The 23,046-nt window shown below is 41.4% G+C and overlaps 1 protein-coding gene across 1 annotated transcript; it reads left to right on the forward strand.

Annotated features, from left to right (window-relative positions):
• The first annotated feature begins 512 nt into the window (after positions 1 to 512).
• On the forward strand, positions 513 to 23,046 carry LOC121376903 (STE20-like serine/threonine-protein kinase). Its single transcript, XM_041504687.1, has 4 exons — positions 513 to 670; positions 6,326 to 6,410; positions 6,961 to 7,071; positions 20,293 to 23,046. Exons 1-4 carry the CDS (start codon positions 634 to 636, stop codon positions 22,019 to 22,021), a joined length of 1,962 nt encoding a protein of 653 aa, XP_041360621.1. The 5' UTR covers positions 513 to 633; the 3' UTR covers positions 22,022 to 23,046.

The raw sequence follows: 23,046 nt of genomic DNA on the forward strand, positions 1-23,046 counted from the left end.
ATAATGAGATTTTATAGCGAAATAGGTTAGGGTCTCGATTGAATATTTTGGGACCTCTATATAAAGACCACCTGTCCATAACGACCACTTTCTGTTGGTCCCTTGGGTGGCTGTTATATACAAGTTCGACTGTATATATATATATATATATATATATATATATATATATATATATATATAGAGAGAGAGAGAGAGAGAGAGAGAGAGAGAGAGAGAGAGAGAGAGAGAGAGAGAGAGAGAGAGAGAGAGAGAGAGACTATATATAAAGATAAACATCTGGTTCCCTCCCCCAGACTAGAGACTGTTCCCCCTACATCAGGATTGTGCATCCTGGTCCCCATACACACACTTCTTACGGATCAGCTCGGTGTCACATTTGCACTCTCCTCTCTGCCCTGTTCCTTCGTTTCTAGATGTTTCCTCACTGAATGTTCCAGTAAACGAGATAAAGTCGGGTTCGGTTACGTCTGCTCCAAGAACTTCGACTGCTGCGTTCATTACGTCACGTAATTGAGTATCGTCTGGTTCCAGATGCAGGCGACACGGTCTTGAAAAAACAGATACCAAGCTCTTGCATGTTTTCATAACTCTCCGGTACACCCAGCCGAACCAACGAATAGACGTGACGTCATCATGGATATGATATACATAGTTATTTCTATAATAGTGTGTAAGTATATTTCAATATAGATTTTTGGGGTTCTTGCATTTTCTTGATTTTTAACTTTTGTAAACAAGTCTTTTTAAATTCTCGACGAATTCATGACCTAATTCCCAAGCATTAGATTAAGAGTCGCTGAATAGTTTGTGTCAGCAAACTGATTTGTATTATTTGGTTGAAAACAAAATCCACGCATATATTAATTTTCTGTCACCGACTGGTCATATAATTGTTAAATATGTTTTGGAAAATGTTTTAGTGTCAGTGAGTAAGTGGAAATGCTTTGTTATCAACTCTGGGTCAACGTCTTGAACCTAAGATGAAAGACTACATTCATAAGTAGAATATCGGTGGAGAGAATGTCAAGTTATCGGGCCGAATTTACGAAGCCTGTTTTTCTTATATGCAGGTGTTTAAGCATTGTAAATGTCTGTAGTTTTACACACTTGTTAGTCTAAAACATGTGTTTAAGCATTGTTAAATGTCTGTAGTTACACGCTTGTAAGTCTAAAACAGGTGTTTAAGCATTGTAAATGTCTGTAGTTTTACACACTTGTAAGTCTAAAACATGTGTTTAAGCATTGTAAATATCTGTAGTTACACGCTTGTAAGTCTAAAACAGGTGTTTAAGCATTGCAAATGTCTGTAGTTTTACACATTTGTAAGTCTAAAACAGATGTTTAAGCATTGTAAATGTCTGTAGTTTTACACACTTGTAAGTCTAAAACAGGTGTTTAAGCATTGTAAATGTCTGTAGTTTTACACACTTGTAAGTCTAAAACAGGCTCTGTAAATTCGGCCCATTGTGTTTAAAGACATCACTAGATCCTAATGATTAGTAAATCGTCGGCTAATATATTCTATGTATTAAATATTAAAAATGTGTTTTCTTTAACGACGAACATATTGAACATTGATGTATTAATTATCGGCTATTAGATGTCAACCATTTGATAATTTTTGACGTAGAGTCTTAGAGAATAAATCTGCTACATTGTTTCCATTAGGTCAGGTCAGGTCAGGCAGGTCAGGTCAGGTCATAGGTTTCAACTTGCACATTCAGAACAAGCTGTTGTTGTACACACCTGTCATGGGCGCAGGTGTGGACTTCCACCGGTTCCCCCGTCCAGAACAGGATTGTTCATTAGTAGCAAGGGATTTTTTCATTAGTAGCAATGGATATTTTATATGCACCACCTCACAGACAGGATAACACATATCACTACTTTTGATATACCCGTTGTGGTGCATTGGCTAAAACGAGAAATAACCCACAGGGTCCACCAACGAGGTTCGATCCTAGACCGACCACGCATCAGGCGAGCGCTTTAAAACTGGGCTATGTCCCCTTTTTTAGATAATCATGGCTAATAATCACATTAATATATTAATCATCGGCTGTTGGATGTCAAACATCTAGTAATTCTGACTCGTAGTCAATAGAGGAAACTCGCTACATTTTCTTTATGCAGCAAGGAATCATTGTATATGCATTTTCCCACAGACAGGAAAGCACATACCACGGCCTTTGACCAGTTGTAGTGCACTGGTTGGAACGCGAAAATTCCTCAGAGGAAAACCGCCAAATTAGCTGCACTAGCAACCAGGGATCTATATGCACTTTCTCTCAGTCAGGAAAAACACGATCATTGTAGCCGAAAATCTGCCAGCTATATTTTATAATTAGGTACCCGCACTGGCGGTCACAACAATATTTTAGAAATATCGCCCCAAGGCATCGTGGGTGGCTGGGTGGCTGATGTCCACTAGCAGTCACCCACGTGGTTCTGTGTATGCATGTACGTACAAGACGGGGGCAGGGGTTGAGAAACTGACCCCCCCCCCCCCCCCCCACACACACACACACACAGTGCTGGAGGAAATCCTCACACTCGGGCAAAATCTATAGAGATATTTGGGCCTGAAACAATTTTACCATGCATTTGCATCATTATTAGTTATAATCCAGGTAAAAATGCGTAGCTATTCGTTTTCAACCATATATAGCTGTTTGGAAGTAATGCTAGTATGAACAAATGTTGTTATCGAGATTCGAGCATTTTCATTCAACTCGGGAAGCCCATACGTCAAAGCGAGTATGTCTCATTAGCAAATTATGAAAAAAGGCCAGCAAAAAGAAGAAGAAAAAAGAAGAGAGAAAAGAAATAACACGTTGATGTTTACACGAGTATGCTTATATTTGTATATGCATGTAATAACAGGCAATATGTTAGTTATTTCATTCCACAGACTCCATACATGATATGTAACAACTAAAACCTGATATGTAATAGCTAAAACTATTGTTAAAAAGCCAACGAGGATGTAAAGATATGTACGATATAATAAACTTCAAATCAGTAACGCCAAAATCACAAATTAAATACACGAATCAAGGATTTATTTTTACACCAAGTGATTGGGAACAGTACTATTTGCTACCTTTCCAATGCGTGAATGATTCAACTTTATTATGGTTCCAATACAGATTATTTCAAAGAATTTTAGCTACTAATACATTTTTACATATGATTCGCTACGTCGATTCGAATATGTGCAATTTATGTAGTAATTATCCTGAAACCATATCACATTTATTTGTAGAGTGTAATGAGACCAAAAACTTATGGGATTCGGTACAAGCCTGGATATTAACTAAGACTGGGAATATAATTACTTTTAATAAAAATAATATCATGTTTGGTTTCATAAATAATGAAAAAGATAACTTTCTTAATTGGCTAATTATTAATATAAAATACTATATTTACTGTACAAAAATACAGAAAAAAATGTTTAGAAATCACTGCTATTAAAAACATATTGCAAACAAAAATTGAAATAGAAAGATATATTCTATTTTAAAAATGCCATTATGAAAAATTTATTAAAGAATGGTCCCCATGGCTCATCCTCTTTAATGAGTGAGTGATAGTAATATAGATATAATTAATTATTAAGAAAATATAATGTATACATATATACATGTAGCAATATTGTGACTGATTTAGTGCATGGCTTGTTTGGAGATCGCAGGGTTTCATGTCTTATTTAATTCAAAACAACTTCTTTCCTTCTTCTTATGCCATCTATATCTGTCTTGTATTTTTCTTATTTTTCTTCTTATTCTTCTTCTTCTTATTCTTCTTCTTCTAAATCCTTTTCTGATTCTCATCCTTCTTATTCGATATTTTCTCTGTTCCGGTTTAAATCTCGGATCATAACAATAGTTATATTATAGATCACTGTCCATGTTCATCTGTATTCATGAGTTGAACTTCACCCTGAATCAGTTTCTATTAGTTTTTGTTATTTTTAACACAGTTTGTTGCTGCTTAGACCATGAATACAAATGTAAAGCAGTGATTCGGGGCTCCCAAACCCGACACTGATATATGATCTGGGACAATAAATATATATTAAAAACAGAAAGAAAAGAAAACAAACAACTAAAACATAATATGTAACAACTAAAACATGATATGTGGGTAGCACTAAACAAAATAACTTCCGGATGGGTCAGAGTTCTAGGTGCACCCGACTTTTATTTCATGTAGTACAACTGTGCTTGAAACATGTTTGGGCTACCTGTAAAAACAGGTACTCGAATTTTTTGCAGTAGTCATAGACGCTACTTGTTATCTCAGAAATGAGCAGCTTGACCCCAACTTTTTCATGATTCACTTTAAGGGTGAGGTGTGGTTGTATTTTTGTCCGTGGCGTTTATGTCGATTGACACGCTGCAGGTAGATTTAGCTACATATGTTACTATTGTCGTCTATGGGATTTGATTTGGTAGTACACACCCTGTAATAACTAAAACATATGTAACAACTAAAACATGATATGTAATAACTAAAACATAATATATATAACAACTAAAACATGATATGTAACAACTAAAACATGATATGTAATAACTACAATATGATACATGTGTATATAATAAATAAAACGTGATATGTAATAAATAAAACATGATATCTAATAATTAAGATATCTAATAATTAAAACATGATGTGGTATAATTTCGACCAGTATTTAGCGCGAGATGAACGCACAGTATGGAATATAAATAAATACTTACGTCAACAACATTTAAAATTGAATTGGTGATTCAATATAATATACCAGTATCATTTTCGTCAATATTACAAATATATTTCCCAGTATTAAAGTATTTAATATCGAATTGATCAGGGTGGAAATTAACGTAGCTGTGAAGAAAAATTAATTTTACATTAAGTTTGAAAATGGACATAAATTCAAACAAAAAACAAGTGTCTTTTTTTAATGACTAGATAATATAGACTTACTTTTCATTATTAGCAAGGGATCTTTCATATCCACATTCTCACAGCCAGGATAGCGCATACCACGGCCTTTGATATACCAATTTTGGTGCACTAGCTATGAACGGGGATGGGGGTAACAAAACAAGCGATGAAAGTTTGTTTTGTTTAACGACACCACTAGAGCACATCGATTTATTAATCATCGGCTACTGGATATCAAACATTTGGTAATTTTGACATATAGTCCTAGATAGGAAACTTGCTACATTTATCCATTAGTAGCAAGGGATCGTTTATATGCACTATCCCCCAGACAGGATAGCACATACCACGGTCGTTTATATACCAGTTGTGGTGCACTGGCTGAAACAACATATACTACTACGTGGAATGTCACTAAACTTAACATAACAGTTTTTTAGCAAATATAATAATAATAATAAAATAAAAACAAAAAAATAATCTCATTTCATTTGCAGTTATTTTCGTGCTTATATCTAATTAAGCTTCAGACAGGCTGTCCTGGGCACATACCTCAACTATCTAGGCAGTCTGCCTAGAACAGCGGGTTAGTTGTTAGTGAAAGAAATAGGCCAAAGGGCCCGCAGACGGGGATCGATCCCAAATCGACCGCGCATCAAGCGAACGCTTTACCACTGGCCTGCGTCTCGCATCTCCACCGATGAGGTTCGATCCTTACATCCGTGCGCCTCTGGTTAGCGCTCTATTGACTGGGGTCGATCCAACCTTTGCATAGACTGACAGACAGTGACTAGTGGCGGACCAGGAAATAGTTTAAGGAGACCAGTAGTAAACGGGGCACATGGACCAACTCTCTGAAACGGGCACTTCATTGAAAAGTCCAAACAAACTGTTAAACAAAATACATTTTTAGAGGGGGATAGGCATAAGCGTACGAGCCAGGGGGCAGGGCAGATGAGGGCAACTGGTCCTCTGGTGCTGGAGAAAATCCACAAATTCGGGCAAAAATTATAGAGATATTCGTGCAGAATGAGCTACGTACTTCCATGCTTCTAACCACAACAGTAGTTGCAATCCATGTAAAAATGCGTCTTGATTCGTATGCAACCCAATATAACTCTTTTGCAGCAATGATGCTAATATGAATAAATGTTTTTATCCAGATTCGGGAATCTTCATTTAATTCGGACAAAAACCAGCCTGCTCCTCAACACCCCAGCCAACTCACCCCCCCCCCCCCCAAAAAAAAAACAAAAAAACATTTAATTTTTTTTTTTAAAAAGCCCGTATGTCTATCGGGATAGATTCCTGAGTCCTCTTCTTTGGATCCTTCATTTATTGAGGTGTTGAAAATCTCCGCTAACACATACAACATTCTTGTTTTCAGTTGTGTCTAAGACTGGCCTGGGTGTGGTTACCACGACAACGTGTTCCTCCGTCAGTCAGTGCTACTGCTGTAGATGGACAACCAGGTTAGTTAAAAGTTTGTTTTGTTTAACTTGTTGAAATTAATTATGTTTCAGAAAATAAATCATTAAGAAAATATCCTCCTCCCAACACACCACTGATAATTCCAGATCAGGAACAGTATTAACTTGATGGCTTTGTTTTCACAAATGTTCTACAAAGGCTGAGTGTTCAGTTACTGATAATTTGCTGCATTGTTAGATGTTTCCACACAAAAAAAAATTTCTACGACTAAACTTACATATTAAATACATTTTCTTGTTTAGAATATCAGTGTCTGTATATTCAATGTGTTTCTGGCCGTCTTAATATTTGTAAGAAGCCCAAACTGGAAATATATTTGAGGAAATAAAATAAAATTTAAGCTAGTACAAATATTAGAACGATCAGAAACACGTTTAAATATACAGCCACTAATATTTTATGCAGAAAAATATATTTGATATGTAATTACAATTGTTAAAAAGTCTCTGTTAGTCGATAACATCTTCAAAATTGCAGCAAACTCAGAAATGCCCCTTTAAACTAATAACGTTATCTATTGTTATCTTGTAGAGAGGAGACAGTTCAACAGAAATGTTCCCAGCCCCGCTATGTTCTCATGCACAGTGAGGTGTGTATCCAGTGGGCTGGGCGGCGGTGTGCACAGACCGACAGGAGGGTCTCGTAAGTACACTCAAATCTTTAACAACACAAGGACGGATCCAGGGGGAAAATGTGGGGGAGGGACTAAGGGAAGCATGGCCACTCAATGAATGTTTTGTGGAGTTTCAGTGTTGTTTTTTTATATTTTATTTTATTGTTTTCTGTGGTGTTGTGAGTTGTTGTTGTTGTCCACCCCACCCCCACCCCCACCCCCACCACCTTCACCCAAGTTTCAAGACTATTGAATGTCAAGTATTTGCTAATATTGATATATGGTCTTCAGAGAAAACCCGCTACATAGCCTCAGACCACAATTAATTACGCAATATGTTTCTATATAGCCTTAGTGGCTATAACATTTTTATTAATATCAGCAGGCCCGTGAATTTTTGTATGTACTTTTGCCTGCCTGGGGGACACATACCCTGAAAAGGACAACCCCTGTTGTCCAGACCTTTCTCCCAGGATATTGGTTTAAATAAAACACACACACTAAACTTGGCCGGTGTAAACCCATTTTACACAAAAAGCATTACTTTTGCATGGGCCAGAATTACGACAAACAAGTCTTCAATGTCAACAAGTTACACATGTTTACAAACTACATACTCTCCCCTGTCAACTTTAGTCAAATAGTTGCCACTGCATAGCTGTCTGCCATGAAATAATCACAGTCAAACTGCAGACTGCATGCGCGGACAAATTTCCGGAAGTTTTTGAACCAAAAGGGAAGATAACTGTAATCTGAGGCCACATCAATCGCGTGTGCAGGAATCGTAGAAGAGGGATGTCTGGACTGCGGTGAGAGACGTTTAGGGGGAGGGTGCGAATTATGCTTCCCAGCAAAAATGAACATAATTTGATTGAGCAGAGGGAGTTAAAATCCCACTCCTGCACACGTCCCTGTGTAACATTTTCCATTAGCAGAAAAAGGATCTTGTCTATGCACGTTTCTTCCCCATCCACAGGGCAGTACATACCAGTTGTGAGATACTGGCTGAGACGGATACCCAGTGCTGGATTATCAAAATAATGATAATCGCGATATTCATATGTTTTGTCGTCTGCCGTAGACCAGTGATACAAATTGGGAAGTTTAGTTTTTTATTTCACTGTTTGTAGTCCTAGTGTATTTTGGGGTCGGACGTAGACCAGTGATTTAAATTGGGAAGTTTAGTATTTCACTGTTTGTAGTCCTAGTGTATTATGGGGCGGGACGTAGACCAGTGATACAAGTTGGGAAGTTTAGTTAGTATTTCACTGTTTGTAGTCCTAGTGTATTATGGGGCGGGACGTAGACCAGTGATACAAGTTGGGAAGTTTAGTTGGTATTTCACTGTTTGTAGTCCTAGTGTATTTTGGGGCGGGACGTAGACCAGTGATACAAATTGGGAAGTTTAGTTAGTATTTCACTGTTTGTAGTCCTAGTGTATTATGGGGCGGGACGTAGACCAGTGATACAAATTGGTAAGTTTAGTTGGTATTTCACTGTTTGTAGTCCTAGTGTATTATGGGGCGGGACGTAGACCAGTGATACAAATTGGGAAGTTTAGTTGGTATTTCACTGTTTGTAGTCCTAGTGTATTTTGGGGCGGGACGTAGACCAGTGATACAAATTGGGAAGTTTAGTTGGTATTTCACTGTTTGTAGTCCTAGTGTATTTTGGGGCGGGACGTAGACCAGTGATACAAATTGGGAAGTTTAGTTGGTATTTCACTGTTTGTAGTCCTAGTGTATTTTGGGGCGGGACGTAGACCAGTGATACAAATTGGGAAGTTTAGTTGGTATTTCACTGTTTGTAGTCCTGGTGTATTTTGGGGCGGGACGTAGACCAGTGATACAAATTGGGAAGTTTAGTTTGTATTTCACTGTTTGTAGTCCTAGTGTATTTTGGGGCGGGACGTAGACCAGTGATACAAGTTGGGAAGTTTAGTTGGTATTTCACTGTTTGTAGTCCTAGTGTATTTTGGGGCGGGACGTAGACCAGTGATACAAATTGGGAAGTATAGTTTGGTATTTCACTGTTTGTAGTCCTAGTGTATTTTGGGGCGGGACGTAGACCAGTGATACAAATTTGGAAGTTTAGTTTGGTATTTCACTGTTTGTAGTCCTAGTGTATTTTGGAACGGGACGTAGACCAGTGATACAAGTTGGGAAGTTTAGTTTGGTATTTCACTGTTTGTAGTCCTAGTGTATTATGGGGCGGGACGTAGACCAGTGATACAAATTGGGAAGTTTAGTTTGGTATTTCACTGTTTGTAGTCCTAGTGTATTTTGGGGCGGGACGTAGACCAGTGATACAAATTGGGAAGTTTAGTTTGGTATTTCACTGTTTGTAGTCCTAGTGTATTTTGGGGCGGGACGTAGACCAGTGATACAAATTGGGAAGTTTAGTTTGTATTTCACTGTTTGTAGTCCTAGTGTATTTTGGGACGGGACGTAGACCAGTGATACAAGTTGGGAAGTTTAGTTTGGTATTTCACTGTTTGTAGTCCTAGTGTATTTTGGGGCGGGACATAGACCAGTGATACAAGTTGGGAAGTTTAGTTTGGTATTTCACTGTTTGTAGTCCTAGTGTATTTTGGGACGGGACGTAGACCAGTGATACAAGTTGGGAAGTTTAGTTTGGTATTTCACTGTTTGTAGTCCTAGTGTATTTTGGGACGGGACGTAGACCAGTGATACAAGTTGGGAAGTTTAGTTTGGTATTTCACTGTTTGTAGTCCTAGTGTATTTTGGAGCGGGACATAGACCAGTGATACAAGTTGGGAAGTTTAGTTGGTATTTCACTGTTTGTAGTCCTAGTGTATTTTGGGACGGGACGTAGACCAGTGATACAAATTGGGAAGTTTAGTTGGTATTTCACTGTTTGTAGTCCTAGTGTATTTTGGGGCGGGACGTAGACCAGTGATACAAATTGGGAAGTTTAGTTGGTATTTCACTGTTTGTAGTCCTAGTGTATTTTGGGGCGGGACGTAGACCAGTGATACAAATTGGGAAGTTTAGTTGGTATTTCACTGTTTGTAGTCCTAGTGTATTTTGGGGCGGGACGTAGACCAGTGATACAAATTGGGAAGTTTAGTTGGTATTTCACTGTTTGTAGTCCTAGTGTATTATGGGGCGGGACGTAGACCAGTGATACAAATTGGTAAGTTTAGTTGGTATTTCACTGTTTGTAGTCCTAGTGTATTATGGGGCGGGACGTAGACCAGTGATACAAATTGGGAAGTTTAGTTGGTATTTCACTGTTTGTAGTCCTAGTGTATTTTGGGGCGGGACGTAGACCAGTGATACAAATTGGGAAGTTTAGTTGGTATTTCACTGTTTGTAGTCCTAGTGTATTTTGGGGCGGGACGTAGACCAGTGATACAAATTGGGAAGTTTAGTTGGTATTTCACTGTTTGTAGTCCTGGTGTATTTTGGGGTGGGACGTAGACCAGTGATACAAATTGGGAAGTTTAGTTTGTATTTCACTGTTTGTAGTCCTAGTGTATTTTGGGGCGGGACGTAGACCAGTGATACAAATTGGGAAGTTTAGTTTGGTATTTCACTGTTTGTAGTCCTAGTGTATTTTGGGGCGGGACGTAGACCAGTGATACAAATTTGGAAGTTTAGTTTGGTATTTCACTGTTTGTAGTCCTAGTGTATTTTGGAACGGGACGTAGACCAGTGATACAAGTTGGGAAGTTTAGTTTGGTATTTCACTGTTTGTAGTCCTAGTGTATTATGGGGCGGGACGTAGACCAGTGATACAAATTGGGAAGTTTAGTTTGGTATTTCACTGTTTGTAGTCCTAGTGTATTTTGGGGCGGGACGTAGACCAGTGATACAAATTGGGAAGTTTAGTTTGGTATTTCACTGTTTGTAGTCCTAGTGTATTTTGGGGCGGGACGTAGACCAGTGATACAAATTGGGAAGTTTAGTTTGTATTTCACTGTTTGTAGTCCTAGTGTATTTTGGGACGGGACGTAGACCAGTGATACAAGTTGGGAAGTTTAGTTTGGTATTTCACTGTTTGTAGTCCTAGTGTATTTTGGGGCGGGACATAGACCAGTGATACAAGTTGGGAAGTTTAGTTTGGTATTTCACTGTTTGTAGTCCTAGTGTATTTTGGGACGGGACGTAGACCAGTGATACAAGTTGGGAAGTTTAGTTTGGTATTTCACTGTTTGTAGTCCTAGTGTATTTTGGGACGGGACGTAGACCAGTGATACAAGTTGGGAAGTTTAGTTTGGTATTTCACTGTTTGTAGTCCTAGTGTATTTTGGAGCGGGACATAGACCAGTGATACAAGTTGGGAAGTTTAGTTGGTATTTCACTGTTTGTAGTCCTAGTGTATTTTGGGACGGGACGTAGACCAGTGATACAAATTGGGAAGTTTAGTTGGTATTTCACTGTTTGTAGTCCTAGTGTATTTTGGGGCGGGACGTAGACCAGTGATACAAATTGGGAAGTTTAGTTGGTATTTCACTGTTTGTAGTCCTAGTGTATTTTGGGGCGGGACGTAGACCAGTGATACAAATTGGGAAGTTTAGTTGGTATTTCACTGTTTGTAGTCCTAGTGTATTTTGGGGCGGGACGTAGACCAGTGATACAAATTGGGAAGTTTAGTTGGTATTTCACTGTTTGTAGTCCTAGTGTATTTTGGGGCGGGACGTAGACCAGTGATACAAATTGGGAAGTTTAGTTGGTATTTCACTGTTTGTAGTCCTAGTGTATTTTGGGGCGGGACGTAGACCAGTGATACAAATTGGGAAGTTTAGTTGGTATTTCACTGTTTGTAGTCCTAGTGTATTTTGGGGCGGGACGTAGACCAGTGATACAAATTGGGAAGTTTAGTTTGGTATTTCACTGTTTGTAGTCCTAGTGTATTTTGGAACGGGACGTAGACCAGTGATACAAGTTGGGAAGTTTAGTTTGGTATTTCACTGTTTGTAGTCCTAGTGTATTATGGGGCGGGACGTAGACCAGTGATACAAATTGGGAAGTTTAGTTTGGTATTTCACTGTTTGTAGTCCTAGTGTATTTTGGGGCGGGACGTAGACCAGTGATACAAATTGGGAAGTTTAGTTTGGTATTTCACTGTTTGTAGTCCTAGTGTATTTTGGGGCGGGACGTAGACCAGTGATACAAATTGGGAAGTTTAGTTTGTATTTCACTGTTTGTAGTCCTAGTGTATTTTGGGACGGGACGTAGACCAGTGATACAAGTTGGGAAGTTTAGTTTGGTATTTCACTGTTTGTAGTCCTAGTGTATTTTGGGGCGGGACATAGATCAGTGATACAAGTTGGGAAGTTTAGTTTGGTATTTCACTGTTTGTAGTCCTAGTGTATTTTGGGACGGGACGTAGACCAGTGATACAAGTTGGGAAGTTTAGTTTGGTATTTCACTGTTTGTAGTCCTAGTGTATTTTGGGACGGGACGTAGACCAGTGATACAAGTTGGGAAGTTTAGTTTGGTATTTCACTGTTTGTAGTCCTAGTGTATTTTGGAGCGGGACATAGACCAGTGATACAAGTTGGGAAGTTTAGTTGGTATTCACTGTAGTCACTGTTTGTAGTCCTAGTGTATTTTGGGACGGGACGTAGACCAGTGATACAAATTGGGAAGTTTAGTTGGTATTTCACTGTTTGTAGTCCTAGTGTATTTTGGGGCGGGACGTAGACCAGTGATACAAATTGGGAAGTTTAGTTGGTATTTCACTGTTTGTAGTCCTAGTGTATTTTGGGGCGGGACGTAGACCAGTGATACAAATTGGGAAGTTTAGTTGGTATTTCACTGTTTGTAGTCCTAGTGTATTTTGGGGCGGGACGTAGACCAGTGATACAAATTGGGAAGTTTAGTTGGTATTTCACTGTTTGTAGTCCTAGTGTATTTTGGGGCGGGACGTAGACCAGTGATACAAATTGGGAAGTTTAGTTGGTATTTCACTGTTTGTAGTCCTAGTGTATTTTGGGGCGGGACGTAGACCAGTGATACAAATTGGGAAGTTTAGTTGGTATTTCACTGTTTGTAGTCCTAGTGTATTTTGGGGCGGGACGTAGACCAGTGATACAAATTGGGAAGTTTAGTTTGGTATTTCACTGTTTGTAGTCCTAGTGTATTTTGGGGCGGGACGTAGACCAGTGATACAAATTGGGAAGTTTAGTTTGTATTTCACTGTTTGTAGTCCTAGTGTATTTTGGGGCGGGACGTAGACCAGTGATACAAATTGGGAAGTTTAGTTTGTATTTCACTGTTTGTAGTCCTAGTGTATTTTGGGGCGGGACATAGACCAGTGATACAAATTGGGAAGTTTAGTTTGTATTTCACTGTTTGTAGTCCTAGTGTATTTTGGGGCGGGACGTAGACCAGTGATACAAATTGGGAAGTTTAGTTTGTATTTCACTGTTTGTAGTCCTAGTGTATTTTGGGGCGGGACGTAGACCAGTGATACAAATTGGGAAGTTTAGTTTAGTATTTCACTGTTTGTAGTCCTAGTGTATTTTGGGGCGGGACGTAGACCAGTGATACAAATTGGGAAGTTTAGTTGGTATTTCACTGTTTGTAGTCCTAGTGTATTTTGGGACGGGACATAGACCAGTGATACAAATTGGGAAGTTTAGTTGGTATTTCACTGTTTGTAGTCCTAGTGTATTTTGGGGCGGGACGTAGACCAGTGATACAAATTGGGAAGTTTAGTTGGTATTTCACTGTTTGTAGTCCTAGTGTATTTTGGGGCGGGACGTAGACCAGTGATACAAATTGGGAAGTTTAGTTGGTATTTCACTGTTTGTAGTCCTAGTGTATTTTGGGGCGGGACGTAGACCAGTGATACAAATTGGGAAGTTTAGTTTGTATTTCACTGTTTGTAGTCCTAGTGTATTTTGGGACGGGACGTAGACCAGTGATACAAATTGGGAAGTTTAGTTGGTATTTCACTGTTTGTAGTCCTAGTGTATTTTGGGGCGGGACGTAGACCAGTGATACAAATTGGGAAGTTTAGTTTGTATTTCACTGTTTGTAGTCCTAGTGTATTTTGGGGCGGGACGTAGACCAGTGATACAAATTGGGAAGTTTAGTTGGTATTTCACTGTTTGTAGTCCTAGTGTATTTTGGGGCGGGACGTAGACCAGTAATACAAATTGGGAAGTTTAGTTGGTATTTCACTGTTTGTAGTCCTAGTGTATTTTGGGACGGGACGTAGACCAGTGATACAAATTGGGAAGTTTAGTTGGTATTTCACTGTTTGTAGTCCTAGTGTATTTTGGGACGGGACGTAGACCAGTGATACAAATTGGGAAGTTTAGTTGGTATTTCACTGTTTGTAGTCCTAGTGTATTTTGGGGCGGGACGTAGACCAGTGATACAAATTGGGAAGTTTAGTTGGTATTTCACTGTTTGTAGTCCTAGTGTATTTTGGGGCGGGACGTAGACCAGTGATACAAATTGGGAAGTTTAGTTTGTATTTCACTGTTTGTAGTCCTAGTGTATTTTGGGACGGGACGTAGACCAGTGATACAAATTGGGAAGTTTAGTTGGTATTTCACTGTTTGTAGTCCTAGTGTATTTTGGAACGGGACGTAGACCAGTGATACAAGTTGGGAAGTTTAGTTAGTATTTCACTGTTTGTAGTCCTAGTGTATTTTGGGGCGGGACGTAGACCAGTGATACAAATTGGGAAGTTTAGTTTGTATTTCACTGTTTGTAGTCCTAGTGTATTTTGGGGCGGGACGTAGACCAGTGATACAAGTTGGGAAGTTTAGTTTGTATTTCACTGTTTGTAGTCCTAGTGTATTTTGGGGCGGGACGTAGACCAGTGATACAAGTTGGGAAGTTTAGTTTGGTATTTCACTGTTTGTAGTCCTAGTGTATTATGGGGCGGGACGTAGACCAGTGATACAAATTGGGAAGTTTAGTTTGTATTTCACTGTTTGTAGTCCTAGTGTATTTTGGGGCGGTACGTAGACCAGTGATACAAATTGGGAAGTTTAGTTTGTATTTCACTGTTTGTAGTACTAGTGTATTTTGGGACGGGACGTAGACCAGTGATACAAGTTGGGAAGTTTAGTTTGGTATTTCACTGTTTGTAGTCCTGGTGTATTTTGGGGCGGGACGTAACTCACCGGTACAGCGCTCGCTTGATGCCAGATCGGTCTGGGATCGATCCTCGTCGGTGGGCCCATTGCACCGCAACTGGTATATCAACGGCCGTGGTATGTGCTATCCTGTCTGGGGTATGGTGCATATAAAATATCCCTTTCTGCTAATCGAAAAGAGTAGCCCATGAAGTGGCGACAGTGGGTTTCCTCTCAATATCTGTGTTGTCCTTAACCATACGCCATATACCCGTAAATAAAATGTGTTGAGTGCGTCATTAAATAAAACATTTCTTTCCTTCCTAGTGTACGCAGTGCGCATTTGCAATATTAACAACAACAAAACACACGAAAAACACACGAAAAACACACGAAAAACACACGAAAAACACCCCTCCTAGATTGACAGTAATTGGCGTCTAATCCATTTTATATCAATTCTGTAGGTAAAAATGTATGTAATTATATAGGACATGTCATCAGTAGGACATGCCATTATCTGTTTTGTAGCTTTCTTATTTCTAGATAATCCAGTCCAATATGGTCTGGTTTGGTTAAAACAAATTCAAGGGGTCAGGAAATAGCTCAGTGGGCAGAACGCTCGCCTGAGGTGCATGTGTTCTCTAATTGATTTTTCCCCGTCCTAACCAGTGCCCCATGACTGGTATATCAAAGGTCGTGGTATGTGTTGCTAACAGAACGATATAGCGGATTTCCTCTGAATGTGTCAGAATTACTAAATGTTTCACATCCAATAGCCGATGATTTATAAATCAATATTTTCTAGTTTAAATGTTTAAAAAATTAGAAAGACTAAAGTCTTCGTAGCGAAATGTAGCCCAGTGGCAAAACACTCGCCTGATGCGCGGTCGGTCAAGGATCGATCCCCGTCGGTGTGCCTAATGGGCTATTTCTCGTCCAAGCTAGTGCCCTATAACTAGTGTAACAAATGGTGTGATATGTACTATCCTGTTTGTGGGATGCTGCATATAGAAGATCTCTTGCTGCTAATTGGAAAGAGTAGCCATTGCGTGCTGGCAGTGCTTTTCCTGTTATTATTTGTGTGGTGCTTAACCATATGTCCGACGCAATATAACCATAATTATAATGTGTTGAGTACGTCGTTAAATATATTATGATTAAAACATTCGTTCCTTCCATAACTTGAATATTATAATGTGTTGAGTACGTCGTTAAATATATTATGATTAAAACATTCGTTCCTTCCATAACTTGAATATTATAATGTGTTGAGTACGTCGTTAAATATATTATGATTAAAACATTCGTTCCTTCCATAACTTGAATATAATAATGTGTTGAGTACGTCGTTAAATATATTATGATTAAAACATTCGTTCCGTCCATAACTTGAATATAATAACTTTCTAGTTTGTCACGGGCGGGACGTAGCCCAGTGGTATAGCGTTCGCTTGATTCGCCGTCGGTCTGGGTTCGATCCCCGTCGTTTGGCCCATTGGACTATTTCTCGCTCCAGCCAGTGCACTAAGACTGGTGCATGGTAGGTGTTATCCTGTCTGTGGGATAGTGCATATAAAAGATCCCTTGCTACTAATCGGAAAGAGTAGCCCTTGACGTGGTGACAGTGGGTTTTCTTCCTCAAAATCTGTGTGGTCCTTAACCATATGTCCGACGCCATATAACCGTAAATATAATGCGTTGTGTGCGTCGTTAAATATATAATGACTATAACATTCCTTCCGTCCATAACGTGAATATGATAACTTCTTTCATTCTACTTATTTTCGTGCTTATATCCAATTAAGGTTCAAGCACGCTGACCTGGGCAAATACCTCAGCTATCTGGGCTGTCTGTCCAGGACAGTGGGTTAGTTGTTAGTCCAGTGTAACCTCTCTAAAGCGGACACCCTTGGGACCAAGACAAATGTCCAGTTTTATGAGAGATCCGGTTTAGAGAGGTTACGTTTTGTCCTGCTTTTTAAAAAAGGGACTCTGTAAAACGTCCGGTTATGAGTGAATTCCGGTTTACAGAGGATCCGGTCTTGAGAGGTTTCACTGCTGTTAGTGAGAGAGAAGAGGGTGTAGTGGTCTTTCACCTACCCATTGAGTCGTTAAAACTCGCTCTGGGTTGGAGTCGGTACTGGGCTGCGAACCCTGTATCTACCATCCTGTAGTCCGATGGCTTAGCCATTGCGCCACCGAGGCCGGTTATAACTTCCTAGTTTGTCTTTCGTTGCGAGAAGGCCCATCCACGTAGACTGTTGAGTAATTGTGTCACAAGTTTATCCGCCTAACATCAAGAGTATATTAGAGTAATAAACTTACGGTTTTTGTCATGTTAAGTAGATTAGAACAATAAATTAATACAATATCGTTTGTTCCTCGTTCCTTCTGAAATATGTAGGACACGGATTCTCGTGAAGTTTTGTCTTTTATCAAGGCTCATAAATCTGAACTAGGAAACCATCAACACACAGTTACCGGCCTCGGTGGCGCAGTGGTTAAGCCATCAAACTACAGGCTGGTAGGTACAGGGTTCGCAGCCCGGTACCGGCTCCAACCCAGAGCGAGTTCTTAATGGCTCAGTGGGTAGGTGTAAGGCCACTATACCCTCTTCTCTCTCACTGACCACTAACCAACTAACAACTAACACACTGTACTGGACAGACAGGCCAGATAGCTGCGGTATTTGCCCAGGACAGCGTGCTTGAACATTAATTGGATATAAGTACGAAAATAAGTTACAATGAATGGACACACAGGTCTGTCTTTGAAATTAAATTGTTTTGTTTAACGACACCACTAGAGTACATTGATTTATTGAACATCGGCTATTGGATGTCAAACATTTGATAATTCTGATATATTGTCTTAGAGAGGAAACCCGCTACAGTTTTCCATTTGTAGCAAGGGATCTTTTATATGCACCGTCCCACAGACAGGATGACACATTGCCACGGCCTTTGATATACCAGTCGTCGTGCACTGCCCGGTTCCCAGAAATAGCCCAATGCGCCCACCGACGGGGATCGATTCTAGACTGACCGCGCATCGCCGAGCGCTATACCACTGGGCTACGTCCCGCCCCCTGTTTTCTTTAACGACGCCACCAGATCACACCGATTTGTTAATTGTCGGCCATTTTGGTCATTGTCGTCCTAGTTCCATTGGATTGGAAATAATTTAACGTGCACGTTCAGAGCAGCTGTTGTAGCGCACGCCTGTCCTGAGCGCAGGTTGTGACGTGAGCCAGTTCCTTCATCCAAAACAGAAGGATAGTTTGAGAGGTAAAAACAAGGGGCCTGCACACTCAAGCCGCAAGCATAAGCTTCCGAGAAAGGAGATAGGGGAGGGTAACTGTCCGCCCCCCCCCCCCCCGCCCCCCTCCTCCACATCACCACCACCCAAAGGGCTGGGGTAAATCCTCACATTAAGGCAAAGAGGTAGAAATATTCGGCCAAAATGAGCTAGCCAGAAACCTTTTCACCATGTAGTTCCATCATTCTACCCACATTATTGGTTATAATCCATGTAAAAAAATATGTCGTGATTCGTTTGCATCCCTATAAAGTTATTAGGCAGTAATGTTAACATGAATGAAAGTTGGTATCCAAATTCAGGCATTTTCGTTTAATTCGGGCAAAAATAGGCCTGTCCTCCTACAAAAAATAGGGGATAAGACGACTATGACCGAAAAATAGTCCCTTTAGGGAGTTGGGTCTAATACGATTAGGTGTGTGCAAGACTGTCTTAGTGTGTTTAGGCGCATTATTTGGAGCAGTTTGATCTAATCGAAAAGGTTTGATTTGATATTTAGTTGGACGCGAACTGAATTCCGTTTGCAGCAAGACACATATATCTTCCATTGGTGTTTCTTGCTAGCTATTTAACATTTGCCATTAAATCTGTTCAGAATGCCCCTGCGTGTGCTGTAACCTCACCGTGGTGCAGGGGTGTAACATTCTCTTTGAGAATGGCCAATACAGCACAAAATTGAAGTTTTGAGTAATATTCAGTATCCGTAAAATTCTGTGATATTTGTGTTTTTGCACAGTTCTTTACACTGTTTTTGAATTTTTATATTGATGTTGATCATCACTTTATTTATTTGCATTACCATAGTTTGACACCCAATAGCCGATGTATTTTTCGTGCTGGGGTGTCGTTAAACATTCATTCATTCATTCATTCTGTTCAGAATGGTCACATGACTTGTATTTTACATCACGACAGGTCAGTTCAGGCCAGGTCAGTTCAGGTCAGGTCATAGGGCTTAACGTGCACATTCAGAGTAATCTGTTGTAGCGCACGCCTGTCATGGGTACAAGTGTCGACCATGGCGGAATGGGTTTGGGGTGGGTGGGAGGAGGGACCGCCCGCAGTGACAGGTACAAGAGAGCACCAGCAGCCTGCCTAGATTCGGTAGAGGGCCGGGGTGGGAGGGAGGATTTGAGAGTGGGTGTGCACTTGTGGTGCTATGGAATTTGGAATGTCCCGTAGGATTGAGGTCCAAAATATAAAGATTTGTGCAGTTTTCATGACTTAATTTGTCGCATAATTTGGATCGGTTCATAGAAAAGAAATGGAAAGAAAGAAATGTTTTACTTAACGACACACTCAACACATTTTATTTACGGTTATACGGTTATCTCCCTTTAATAATGACATTGCATGCGTTTGTTAAAGCTCGTATATCTTAAATGTGTTGTGTATTAATGAATCAGGTCTCCATTCCACGAAGCGATCTTAGCGTTAAGATCACCTTAAGGCCATAACTATATTATGCACATAAGGTGATCATAACGCTAAGGTCACATTAAGGCCATACTATATTATGCACATAAGGTGATCTTAGCGCTAGGATCAGCTTAACGCCATAACTATATTATGTACATAAGGTGATCTTAGCGCTAAGATCAGCTTAAGGCCATAACTATATTATGTACATAAGGTGATCTTAGCGCTAAGATCATCTCAAGGCCATAACTATATTATGCACATAAGGTGATCTTAGCACTAAGATTATCTCAAGGCCATAACTATATTATGCACATAAGGTGATCTTAGCGCTAAGATCGCTTCGTGTGACAGGGCCCACCTCTTGAACTAAATCATTTGCTTCATTTCACTTTCAATTCGGCTCGCACTAAGTCTTTGTGTTTTCGATTCTTCTCTTTGCCAGACGAGTGATGGACGGGACGATCGACCAGATGTGCACAGTGACTCGGCAAGTTCGCGAGTGTGCCGAGTGCTGCGTCACCGCCGGCAGCGTGGGTCAGACGACTTGCGTCACCACCGTCACCACCAGTGGGGGAGGAGGAGGAGAAACCGCCCCCAAGCCGCCGCCGCTGCCGCCACTGCCGCCACAGCAGCCTCCATTGGGCCGACCAGAACCTCAAACCGCAGGATCCCAGTATTACCGACCGAGCAAAGGGTACAGCGGCAGGGATGGTAACGCGCCGGTTGGGCGTCAAGGCTTGACGCAGACTCAGACGCTGACGCAGACCTGCTGCGTCACGACGGACCTGACGCAGTGCTGCACCGGGCTCACGGCGGCCGAGCTGGCGCTCGCCAGCTGCTGCGCTGCTCTCCAGATGGAGGCGCAGAAACAGGCCGAGCTCGCCGCCCAACAGGCGAGTCTGGAGGCCCAGAGACTGGCGGCTTTGGCTTCCCAGAGACACGCCACGACAGTCGCGCATCAGAGGTCCAAGCTGGAGTCAGACAAGCTGGCGCAGATGGAAGCGGAGCGGATCGCACTCCGCGCTGCCCACCAGAGGGCGCAGATGAAAGCCGAGGCCGAGAACATCACAGAGACGGCGAGGCTCATGAATCTTGAAGAGCAGAGGCAGTCTCACCTACAGGCCCGCAGCGCTGCGGCACAGGCGGCGAAGAGACAGGCGGAGATAGCAGCCGAGAACACAGCCATCCTCAAGGCGAAGCACACCGCGGCTCTGCAAAAGCAGGCGGAGATGGTGGAATTGGCAGAGTTCCAGCTGCAGATGGCTATCGAGAAGAAAGCCGGACTTCTCGCGGAGCAGGCCGCGGCTCTGAAGGCTCAGCAAGACCGTCTGGACGCAGCTCGGCTTCAGGTGGAGATAGAGAAACAAAAGATGGCGGAGCTGGTCGCGAAACACGAGTTAGAGCTGCAGAACATGCTGAGAGAGATTGCCGCTGCCAGACTCAAAGCTCAAAGAGAAGCTGCCCTGAAGGCCAACCTTTCGGTGGAGCACCAGAATGCGTTGGAGAGACAGAAGGCTGAGCAGAAATCGCTGGAACACCATGCGAGGTTGCAGTCGCTGCGATTCTCTCAGACAGCTGCTGAGCACCAGGCCCAGAGGCAGAACGAACAGCTGGCAGCTCTGGAGGCGGCACGCAATGCTCAGCTGGAGAAGGCGAGGAGGAACCAGTCCCTAGTGGAGCTGGAGACACAGATCGACAAGCAGGCGAAGACCGTCAAAGACGTGCAATTACAGAAGGAGATGGAAGCCCAGAGACTGGCGAGTCTGGAGGCCAGCCACAGGGCGCGGGAGGCGGAGAAGAAGGTCGCTCAATTTCAGGCCATGAAGTACGTCCAGCCGGTGCCTGAACCCGAGCCCCAGGTGCAGGTCAAGACGGAGACGGTGTGCACGACCACAGGCGGGTGTTTGATATCCCGGGCGGGAGCCTACTCCCAGAGGAGGCAGCTGGCGAGGCAGGTGGCCACGACGTGCTGCTCCATGACTGACGCCCTGAGGACGGCCTGCTGCACCTCCTCCGTGAAGAGCTCCGCCCCTAGCTGCTGCACGACCATCACGCAGGACGCCAGACCTATCCGATACCCGACCAACGGGCGCCCGAGCTGCTGTACGGTCTCCACTGTGGCTCTCACCTCCTGCTGTAGCAGCACCAACTGGCTCGCCGTCTGCTGCTAGGAGGAAGCAGTGTTCCTGAACCTGCAGGAATCCGGTGTGAGATGTGGAGTCGTAGTAAGTCCTTATAGTCGCCATGTATTCGTGTTTTTATTTCTTCAATTTCTGGACCAGTCACTGTGTTGCCTTAGAGACTAACTGTCTGCTGCTAGAGATGTGTAAGAAGAATAAATATTTCTGAACATGTAGGAAACCTGTGTGGGACACATCTGAGTCTTAGTAAATCCTTATAGTCGTCATGGATTCGCGTTTTTATTTCATCAATTTCTTGACCAGACTGTTTTCTTAGCAGCACCAACTGCTAGAGACGTGCAGAAGGAATCCATTGTATCCTTATTCCTGAACATGTGGGAATCAAGTGTGTGACAGTGGTAGTAAATCCTTATAGACTGCACAGAAGGATTCAGTATTGCAGAACATGTCGGAAACCCGTGTGTGACATAATTAAATCGTAGTAAATCCTTATAATTTTGATATATACTCGCGTTTATCTTTCTACAATGTCTGTACCAGAGACTGTGTTCTCTTATAGACAGATTGGTTCTAACCTTATGTATCAGTACCAAACTGCTGACCATCTGCCATTGTGGCATATAGATTAAAGCCACTGTCTGATGTGTATCCTTAGTCCACCATTAGAACAATATTCATAAAATGTAGTAATAAACCACTGTATGACATATCTATTGAAGTCATAATAAACCACTGTATGACATATCTATTGAAGTCATAATGAACCACTGTATGACATATCTATTGAAGTCATAATAAACCACTGTATGACATATCTATTGAAGTCATAATAAACCACTGTATGACATATCTATTGAAGTCATAATGAACCACTGTATGCCATATCTATTGAAGTCATAATGAACCACTGTATGACGTATCTACTGAAGTCACAATAAACCACTGTATGACATCTATTGAAGTCACAATAAACCACTGTATGACATATCTACTGAAGTCACAATAAACCACTGTATGACATATCTATTGAAGTCACAATAAAGCATTTTAGGATG

This window comes from Gigantopelta aegis, chromosome 7, assembly GCF_016097555.1.
Source record: "Gigantopelta aegis isolate Gae_Host chromosome 7, Gae_host_genome, whole genome shotgun sequence".
Classification (NCBI taxonomy): Eukaryota; Metazoa; Mollusca; class Gastropoda; order Neomphalida; family Peltospiridae; genus Gigantopelta; species Gigantopelta aegis.